Here is a 10,917-nt window from a genome sequence, read left to right as displayed (position 1 = left end):
CGGAGAAGGTGTCTGGGCTATTGGCATGGCCCAAAAGGCCAGCCCACCCAGCGAGGTACAAGGGGACCAATTCGAAGTACAAAAGTGACGCCTCACCAATATCGAGGGCTAAACCACCATCGTATTACACTAAGATCTATTTCTCTTCGCCATACCCGGACTAAATCTATGGGTCAAAATTAGTTGTGACTCACTTTCAAGAGTAGAGTTTTGACGTGTTCACATACTTTGCTACCTTTTTGGTTTTTAGGCGCTCATCCCACATCCCATCAATTAGGATTTTCTCTTCAAATCAATTTTTTGGGATGTTAAGTCATAACTTTGAGTGGTAGGGGAGGTCACCTCTTTATTTTGGAAGGGGTTGGTCTGAATTCTATTGCATTTTAAAAGTGCAATTCACCTGTTTTTCATAACGGGCTTATTCTTATCCTTATGACCATATTATTACCCCATGTGTGTTGCTCTACGTGTACTGCGAAATCAGTCATAGTTGGTACTAAACTCATACTCACTTTCTGACAGTTTTTAAACTTAACCGCTCATGAACTTTGAACTTATTTAAATGCTACTCGACTTGCTGATGCACCACCTATGTATTTTGAATGAACATGTTAACCTTACTTTGCCACTTGTGGATTAGGAATTTGCCATATTTTTTGGTTAAATTCCGACTTAAAAGTATGTTTATCAAACAACTGCATATCAGTGACCATTTAAAATAAAAGTAGGTCTTTTTGGGGATAAATCCAGATCTTTCTACGGACAACACATAATAAGGTCATTGGTGCGCGATTTGTAAAGTGACGGCTGGTGTGTCGCAGCCCTTCCCTCTGAATAGTCATAAATTTATACCAAATTTTACTTCCATGTAAGCCAATGCCCCATCAGCCAGCATTATTCTATTTTACTGCTTGAATCTGAAAGGATGTTTCCCTTAATCCTTGTAGTCCATGTATACGTTCACCCCCTTCCTTAGTTCACAATGACCGCTTTTCCCATCGACACCCTCTCCGACGTTTCTGACAGCGACGGCTGCTCTGAAACACCCCACATCTCCCCGAAGTCAACTTTACAAGCCCCATCGTCTTCTATAGAGGTTAGCTCCCCCCAGTCTCAATCCAAACGAAGTTTAAAAAGACGGCGCAAAAAGTGGGTGACTTCTCTTTAATCACAGTTCAGATTCAAGGGTCATGAGGATGTTATGCGTGATCCAGAGATACTCCGCTGGTGGAAACGCCGGTTTGACCTCTTTGAGCGGTTCGATGAGGGTATCCAGATGGACAGAGGTGGGCCGTTTCTTCCCGTACCTTTGATAGGTCTTTCGTCTAGAGTCATGGTACAGTGTGACGCCGGAGGAAATTGCCAGGAATCAGGCGAAAACCTGCACATGCGACTTAATGGTGGACGCGTATGCTGGAGCTGGAGGGAACTCCATCCAATTTGCGCGTACCTGCGGCTTTGGTAGGTCTTCCTCAATTTTCCACTCGTCCTCTTGGTTTTTTTTGGAGCACGCACTTCTGATTTCCTTAACGCAATTGTAGGATGAACTAATCATCTAGCTGAGGTAGTTTTGTTTTAATTCGCGCCGACAATTCGCGGGCCACTTCAGCCCTTGAGTGAACTCGGTGATATTCTTGAGTTATGGACTCGTAAATCGGGTTCGCTGACATAAATTTGACGGCTATTACCTTTTCTGACCCTAATTGGAAGTTTCTGATTCTCTTTCACCAAACCCTCCAGCGCATGTCCCTTGGATAGTCAGTTATATTGACCGGAGATCAGATTACCTCTGATAAAGGTACTAGTGACCTGGACGATAGCCCTACGTCTCACGATTTTACCACCTAAAGCACGTCCGATCCTTGTGAGCCTGCACACGTTGGAAGGAACTTGATGAGATTGTTAGAAGACATTATTGCGGTGAGACTGGACACTCATAAGTCCCAAACGAATTGAATGTCTACACCCCTAGAACTCGAAACACTCTTCGCAAACTCGGACGAATATTTGATTGTCTTCATGGAACCCGCTTCCCCTTCTCATAGAGTGTAGCTTTGCCTAGAGAAACTGTGGTTTCACTACTTCCAGATACTGCTTTCCCCTCGCCACTTTCCTGTCAGTTTGGAACAGGTTGGGTAGATGGATTAGGCGTAGCTAGAAGGACTGCTGAACAAATGAATGCTCAAGCTTTTTGATGAACGATTTGTCAGTTGGGTGATTGAATGTTTTATTAGAAAAATGATGCCCTAGTCGAAGGAAAGACTACTTCCAAATTTTGGGCGATTGAATTCTCTTTGTCACCTTCTCTCTCCCCCTTCCTCCTCTTCCTAGTCATCGGCATCGACAACCGTCTGGATCGTCTAACTGGCATCTTCACTCCAAACACCCGCGTCTATGGCGTCTCGTCCCGCGTTGACTGCGTCTGTGGCGATGTCACACGCATTCTCCGCGCCTTGCGTACTGACGCTTGCGTCGATACCGTCTTCATGTCACCCCCATGGGGGGGTCCCACCTATCCCCACCACCGTCCCCTCCCTCCCGGTTCTGCCAGCTGGAACAAGCGTCGACGGCGCCAGCACATCATTGCCGAGATGAGAGCAGCCAAAGATGATGGCGTCTATGACCTTGCGGCGAATATTCCCAGCCTGACGGAAGCAATAGTGGCGGCTAGAGGTCTATTTCCGGCACGCCCGAGAATTGCGGTGTACCTACCACGTAACTGTGCGTTGGGACAGGTGCTTAAACTCGGATGGACTGGAGAGAATCTGGAAAGTGTGGAGGGACGGGAGGAAGTGGTGGTAGAGGATTACTGGGTGAGAGGAAGGCGACTTGCGATCTGTGCTTACATCGGGCAGTTTGAAAGCGCGGATTCCTAGACGCGCCGTAAATAAAGGCTTCCTCATTCCCGTCTTCTTGTTTAAGTTTTGGATGGAACGTCCCAATTCGATTGCGAGGTGGAAATCATCGACTCACGCGCCCATAGATTCACTTGCGTGGCAATCTATCCCAGACCTTCGTTCACGCCTAGGTTTGTCGACGTTGTGTCAACTCGACCATCCCAAATCCCCTCGCCTCTCACTCATCCACTCGCTTCCTGGATTCCCCCATTTCTGGTCCATTCATCCATCTAAGAGTAATCAATTCTAGGGACCCTCGTCTCGAGACCACATAGCTCTTATTCGTCGCAAGTCAATTCGTTCAAATGGAAATCATCCAGCCACCTCATTTGTCCATTCACTTCTAATTCGTCTAAAGGCTTCAAGCGTGGAATAAGGCGAGGATGCGACGCTCAGTCATTCAGCAGTAAAAGACGCCGGGGGTGATCTCGATCTTGGCAGTTTCCAGGCCACAACAGTCAACCGTGCACATTCAGCACCTGAAGAACTCTTCTGTGGAGATGGCAAACAGTCAATCATTCCAGCGTAGAGTGGACGAATAAATGAAGGGTACCCTTCTAGGACGGTCCAGTTGCCTCCGTGCTGGAGGTGCTTTTCAGGCATTCAACGCAAGAAGGGAGATACGTCGGAAAGTAGGTCCAGAGTGCCAGCTTCCGCCTGCACAAAGACCATTATCCTTCTGCTTCCAGCACGATCATGATTGCTCCTAACACACGTGGCCTTCCACCATAAGACGTCTGAATGCAGACACGTGGTCTCGAGGGTTCCAAGAACTGTAAAACTACTATTTTTTCCACGCAACCCTGTCAAGAGAGCTCTTCGACTGTGTACACATTAAGTAGTATTTAAACAGGCATTTAAAAATGGACGTTTTTGCAAAGATGGGGTGCGTGGGGATTCAATCCGTCGGTCAGAATAATCAATTTACCAATCGCAAGACTGGTGGAGTTAGTGGGGTTAGGGAGAGGCTGTCGGAGAAAGTTGTGGGCTTTTCTCCGCAAGGAAAGCACATCGGTAGAATACGGTCCATGGCCTGCCTGGCTGCCTCCCTCCGTCCCCTACACACACTCGTCCATCTCAAAGAGCGTTCCATCGTCGACTGCGTGCAACTGCTGTTGTTGATTGGCTGGAGACGTCTCCTCGGTGGGACGTTGGGTGCCTCGGCCTGGTTGGTGCATTTGAGACCGTTGGGTATGGCTGTTAGTGGTGGCCGCATAGGGACCCTCCAGGGGGGAGATTTCACCCTCTGAATACCGTCTAAAGTAAACGAAGATCGGTGTACTGGCTTTACTCCCTGTGGGATATCAACCACCCTTCCCACACATGAGTCCCATCGAAACTGACGGGAGAGAATAGCACGATCTTTGTGGTTTCAGTGGATCCACTGACGCGAGACAGAGGGGAACTATGTGACACGTGGACGCCTTCAGTCCACCATCGCAGCGCTACACAGTGGACAGAATCCGCTCTTTGGCCGCCTGTCTCTCTGCTCTTAGGCCTAATTGTCCGCCAGACAGGGGTCGCGTTGAATAATGGTGGGAGTGAACACATACTACTGACGAACTACTTAACTGACTTACTTCGAGCGATGGAAGATTCGTGTTAGGCCATGTTGCTGATTTCCAAACGGCGAGGTAACCTGTGGTCCCGACACCGAGTTCGCCGTAATTTGATCTACTAAAACCACCAAGGAAAACATCTACTGAAGGTCTTTCCAGTGTCAAAATTAATGTGGTAATTTAGAAATCCAAACCCGGTAGTGAAAACCGCTTATTTCTCCCACCGTAAGTTGCACTTTTACCCCCAGTGACCTTGGCAGTCACTCCCTTTTGCACAGGAACATCGTCGTGGGTCTCAATGGAAGTGGCAGAGGAGGGAGGAGTTGGTGCGTCAAGGACGATTGTGTGGAGAAGGTCACTTGAAGTTATAACCCCAACAGCTGGTCCTAGGGCGCCCTGGCCGTTCCAGCTGGCGCCCGGACTCGGCTTCTCAAATACCGCAAGACACGGAGCCTGTGACGCGAAATTCCTGTTACTGAACTGTTGTGAGGTGGCAGTGCTGTGTGACTTAAAGGGGTGGAACGCACCTTTTGACGGAACATTCGGTCGAGAACGGCAACAAGACACTCGGAGGTGAAACACATTGCCTGGTTTGTGTACCCAGCGTGCTAAAAAACGCAATATCGAAAGTGAAGGTCCTCCTGAAGAGGCGTGGTAAGTTGAATAATAGATGGTTAACCTACTCTAGGACGGACCGCCATTATTGTACCAATTGTGGCGTTCAAGGCGACTTCCAGAGGTCCAGCAAAGATCGTTCCCTGGGAAAAGGAAACATGTTGTCGATGTCACCTTCAGTATTGATTGAAACTTCAAAGAGACTCAGACGTTGTTTCGAGGAATACACATTGAAAGAGGAAAAACCCCGCTCTTCGCCGACTGGATACGACGCAAAAAAGGTCGCAGGAAGGCGTCATCAAATGAATGAGTGAAGGTACTACTTAAAAACAAATGTTGAGTTTAAACAGACTCACAAGGATATCGTGTTTGTTGAACATGCCCTGGAATCCCTTTCCGTTCTCAGCAGCCACCGGAAGACAAGCCAACCCGGCTCTACTCCACGCAACATTGAGGATGTGCAGCGCCTCACGACACGTAGTGGTGGGATGAAGGTAAAAGATGTTTCCATTAGTATTACCGGGAAAAATAACTCTTCGTCGACGCAGACGACCGTCATCAGTGTTGGTACTGTCATCGTCGCCGAAATCAGCGGAATCGGCCAGTTGCCATCCTCTCTCCTCCCATCGAATGCCTGGCAAGTCTCCTACGGTCACCTGAAATGAAATCGCTACTTGAGGAAGGTGATGTAGATAGCTAAATTCAAATTGCATCAATATCTACAACAAATGGATTCACAGAACCAAATACTTACTACTGAAGAGTCATTAGTGAGTGACATTGGTCGAATTCAAAAATAGATGGAATGAGGATTACAAAACTTTTCGCCTTAAAGTTAGCAAAATGGCTTCATGAAAATTTATCAAGAAATTTTGTCGTGCTTTTAAGAGGCTGACCGATTCGTCCCACGTCCGATGCATTATATTTCTTGGACTGAAGAAAAAACCACGCAATGAACATTTCCAATTCTTAGATCGGTTTCAAAATTGGTGATTAAGATTCTCCCTTTTAAACTGCAATGATGAAAATCTATTGGTTGGCAAAGGAATCCAGGATTGACGGTTGAAGTCCTTCCGTACTACTCCTATTGTTGCTTCCACCTACGACACTCTTTGCATCTTCATTCTGCCCACTTTGTCCAATTGGCGGAGAGTCAATTGACTTTGTAGAGGGTTCACCTTCTGGATTCTCCCAGCGAAGAAGAACCTTCACCTTCGTTGGTATTTCGATCAGGTCTCTGACTACTTCGCTACTTTAAGATATTCTATGAAATCGACACCTACAGATTTTAAAAGAGTTTCACGATAGGATTTCCGCATTCGCCTCTTTTTGGTATCTAGTACCATGAATGGAGGCGCTGCACAACTGTCTAATCCTATTTTTCGAGAAGAATTTGTTAAAATGACGAGGCCGTTGACACAAAAAAATCGGCACAACTTCCAGAAAAATGTGTTAAACTTGAAAGAAGTACTGCATCTTAGGCTGAGGCCGCAGTCACCTCAAAAGGGACGAACAACACTGGCCCAAAGCACTAGCTACTGAGAACTCCGCATAAGTAGTATCATCACTCACATTAAGAGTGCTAGGAGTGGGCAGGTTTCTCATCCGCACTCGCAAATACGCCAACAGCCGGTCGGTATTTAATAGACCTAGTAAATTTCCGCTTCCATATCGATCCGCGATCAGAACGTAGCGGGGCGGCGGTGACACGTTCGAGTTGGAAGCGGACCCCTTGACAGGGACAGATGTCGCGAGAGTGAGGATCCGCGTGACACCGTAGAGGTGGTCCTGTGGCGCTACGATGGTAACCGTTTCTGGAACTGCTTCCTGAGGACACTCAGAATGAGCCCAATTGAAGAATGTGTCTACCGAGAGTGAGGGGGCCATAAGGCAGTAAAAAAAGAACACCTACTGGAATGAAACGAAATGGGCGGCTTATTTCGCAACCGTACTTAATACACTGCCTATAGTTTTCTCCTCCCAGTACCCCATAGTGATTGCGGGATCGGTGTTTCTCTTGGTCGCCAGGTCGTCTTCAGTGCTATCAGTCGGTGTGGTGGGGGTGGTGAGGGGAAAGGCTTGGGCGAGGAGACGAAGGCAGAGACCAGTTGTGAGCAACTGGGTGTAACATTGAAGGCGACTGCACCAAACCGGAGCAGCGGCCAACGAGTGATCTATTAAAGCCTGCATAGCCCGGCGAATCTTCAAAATAAATGGATAATAATTCAATGTGAATTGGACGTCGAACAACTGCTTGTCTCACGCCTGCGATTAAGAGGTCAGTTAAGAAATCTAGCAAACAGGTAGATGGAAGCATTACCAAATTTCTGGACGGTGACGCAAAAACCTTACCACCAATAAATTTCCAGCCGCTTTCGTAGAAATAGTACAAAGTTCAGCTTGTTAGATAATAATTGGACAATTGTTCTGACTCGATAACTACTTTGGGGTGCTTAAGAGCACTCACCGGGAGAGTGGAGTCCACAACAAGAAGTTTTCCACTCTCCGGCAACACATCGTAACAGGTGGAGTGTTTGAAGAACACGGAGCAGGCGGAGTCCTCGTCTAATATGCAATTACCGAAAGGATTAAAATATGTGAATATGGTGAAGTTAAATGAGGTTCGGAGGGCCTACCGAAGTATCGAAGATCCTTTGGTTTACCCGCCTCTTCATCTACCTAAAAGAGGATAAAAGCAGCCATTAAAGGCGTGCTACTCAAATGACTTGTCAGTAGACTAGCCGAACATCCTACTACTCATTCGGCAACGCGGACAATACTACTTAGATGACCGCTCAGCGAATCGCATCGAGATGGTTGCGAATTCTGCGCATCGTCTTGGTAACTTTTCCTCTGTTGCGAACATCTGTTCCTCTATGCTTCCACCTCTTCCGTCGATTCCCTATGAAAGCAATTCCTAGAGGTCGTTCATGGAAAAAGTTGGCGCCAAATTTGAATCGCCTGATCAGGTGGAATTGGGTCAATTGAAAGAGGGATGAAAAGGTAGACGAACAACCAGGCAGGTCTGAATGACCCGCTAGGTTGTTTAAAGGTGGACCGATAAACTGACGGCTAGATTGAGAAATGGACCACGGGGTGAGTGTAATTTGACGAGCTGTTTATCAAAAACACACATGCGAAGAGGGGAGAAGGGACGTTGATGCCTTTCATCCTGCCTCACAAGTGCACGCGCACATACACAAAAAACAGGCAGATTTGACCGACTATACACTCACTTACACCCCCTGCGCGTGTGCGTTGACTTGGCTATATGTTCAAATCCACACCCCAAACTACAGTGAACAGATGTGTTTACCTTTGATAGTGAACTAGGCATCCACTGAATTGAATAACCACCCTGGTCTCATGCACCGCTCGGGCTTTATGATGGATTGGCCGCCTCGAGAACCACGAGACGGGTTCAGTGCATCCACTCTGGAGGTGATCAAGGTGGAACATCTGTAGTCAATTTTCCCTCCCAATAACTCACCTCATCCACCGATTTTTGAACAAACAGCAGCGTCGAACTCTGCGCCGCCTTCAACACCTGAATTGTGCTCTTGGCATCATTCGAGGAACACCACTGATTCTGCCGAGCTGAAAATAAATTTGAAGAAAGCTGCTTAAAGCCATTTCAGCCACCTCATTCAGTACAAATTTGGAGTTGTGCTAACTCAAACCAGTAATAAATTATGGGTAGCAATTATGACAATGCTACTTATATTGCGTATTTAAGTAGGCGCAGAGTTAACGTACCAGAAAGAATGTCCACAGCAGACATGAGTTCACTCATGAGACCCAAACAATTCATGGGCTCGTGATCAGGACAACTGCGGGCGAAGTCAGGTGCTGAAGGGAAAATCAATATTTAGAAAACCTGGAATCTTGTCACCAGCTGTCCAATCAGGTTTAAGTAAAAGAGGCAGCCAATAAAAATAAGGGAAACTGACTAGTTTGGAGATCATATATTAAAACAAAAGTAAACTTTGCGAAAACTTAAAATCTTGTTAAAAAGAGCTTCACAACTATCGGTGTTCTCCTTTTGGATCCTACAAAATATGTTTGGTCAAAATAAGTTTCTAAGGCAAAAAATTGTAAATATGCCACCTGAATTTGTTGCATTTCTCTCCCGAAAGAATTAAAAAACATTTCCCCCAGTGAAACAAAAGCGCCCGCTTGCAACCCCTTCAATGCGAGTGAAACTTCTATTAGTTTTTCGGAAAAAACAAAATAGGCTGCGCCCACTTGAAAGAGGTGACAAGTACTTGGAGAATATGCTGCTTAAATGCCAATTTCTTGGGGGAAAAGGTAATTGCACCTGCCTTTAATAAGTGCTGACTTACAAGGAGAAAATAAAGACGAACTTTCATATTCAATTAAGTAATAAACAGTCCGTTGTACTACTTATATTTCGATAAGTAGACCTATGGGTGATTTGCGAAAGAGATTTGCGGTATTTTTTCCTCTTCTCCGGAGAAGGGCCCGTCCACATCCACCACAAGTCTCGATAGCCTTCCTATCTGTGATCATCGCAGGCCCGTCAATTAATCCACCAAATGAATGATTACTTGCCTAATCAATCATCTATTCAGCGAAGTATTCACCGACTCACCTAATCACCCGTCCATCAAACTACTCGTCCAAATATTTCTTTTGGGATCAAAATGATCAAACAAGAAAAAGGGGATGCAATGGAACGGATTTTGGCATGGATCCAAGGGTGGCGACAGCTGTCTAAATTCTCCTTTGACCACGCAGGCATTTAAAATGCAGCGAAGGCGATTTGCTCAAACTCAGTACTTCCTGAAGACAACCTTCGCCTCCTTACTGCCCTTTTCAGCTTAAAACCTATCTCTCGGTTGCTTGCACTTCACGCAGACAACCCAGTAGAGCCGAAGCAGGAGAGTGGTAGTGCAGTGTGTGCTGCGCTCTAACACACTACGATGCGGGTTCTTCAACCTCTGCGGTTTGTACTTTTCTCTTATGCGCCTTTCTATACACAAACATTCAATCAGTCCTTTTACGGCTACGGGCGGAGGGGGAGGGGACTCATGGCACTGCAAAACAACAGTACAGTATACCCTATTGTGGGGACTCCCAAGAATCCTTTTTTGTGAGGCGTCACTGCCAAAAATTTGACACTGTATGAACAAAGAGGAGAAAGCGATATCCCCTCTACTTGGTCGTCAGAACTGTCTCCCTGACTGACGAGCAAAAAGGCGACAGACGCGCTGAAATACAGCTAAGAAGGAAGTGAATGCGCAATTCATGTAAGGATGAAGAGACCATCAGATTGTTGAAGGTCCAAGAAACACCTCTTTTAGGACCAAGACAGCAATTTATGGTCTTTGTTGGGGCTGCCATGCTGTCGATCCTCCAACCCCTCGAGGCACGGATGGTGGTTTGGGCTTATTTCAAAGTGACAGATCAATCAATCAATTTTTGAGGGAACTTGTCATGCTTTGAGACAAAAATGTAAGAAGTCTAATCAGAAGTATTTCCTATTTTGATCAAGTTTTTGACTGTGAAGGACAGACAAAAGTCAATTCGGTTGGATGCCATTTTGGGAAACAACTTGTAGGAACGTAAGGGAAAAAAGGAAATTTTGGAAACCGCGACCTAACCTCAAATCAGTGGTAGTCATGTTTGGGTCTCCCCAAGGAAACACGACACTTCCATATACTGAATTACGCGAGAACGGCTTTGAGACGATTTTTTTCGACGCGTTCATAGCAAGTGGCAATCCATGTCGACCAATTTACTTCTCTCTCTCAGTATCAACTGCCACCTAATTCGCGAAACTTGCCAATAAGTCAGAAGAGGCAGGTGTCACAACAGGCGAAGCG

General features: G+C 46.3%; 2 protein-coding genes across 2 annotated transcripts; one reads left to right on the top strand and one right to left on the bottom strand. All coding sequences in view use genetic code 11, as the record gives it.

Moving 5' to 3' along the window:
• Positions 1-982: 982 nt before the first annotated feature.
• EGR_07466 (Trimethylguanosine synthase) lies at positions 983-3,172 on the top strand (the record flags this gene model as incomplete). Its single annotated transcript, XM_024496715.1, has 5 exons — positions 983-1,096; positions 1,175-1,286; positions 1,330-1,461; positions 2,332-2,813; positions 3,029-3,172. 5 exons carry the CDS (start codon positions 983-985, stop codon positions 3,170-3,172), a joined length of 984 nt encoding a protein of 327 aa, XP_024348855.1.
• Positions 3,173-3,955: 783 nt separating this feature from the next.
• Positions 3,956-6,958, bottom strand: EGR_07465 (AMP-activated protein kinase gamma regulatory subunit; the record flags this gene model as incomplete). The annotated part of the gene is made up of 5 exons (XM_024496714.1): positions 3,956-4,143; positions 4,699-4,909; positions 4,984-5,064; positions 5,428-5,727; positions 6,644-6,958. The coding sequence occupies 5 exons, from the start codon at positions 6,956-6,958 to the stop codon at positions 3,956-3,958; spliced, it is 1,095 nt and encodes a 364-aa protein (XP_024348854.1).
• Between the last annotated feature and the right edge of the window lie 3,959 nt (positions 6,959-10,917).

Source organism: Echinococcus granulosus (genome assembly GCF_000524195.1).
Source record: "Echinococcus granulosus chromosome Unknown EG_S00078, whole genome shotgun sequence".
NCBI lineage: Eukaryota > Metazoa > Platyhelminthes > Cestoda > Cyclophyllidea > Taeniidae > Echinococcus > Echinococcus granulosus.
The sequence above is the reverse complement of the archived record's forward strand: the minus strand, read 5'-3'. Positions and strand labels throughout refer to the sequence as shown.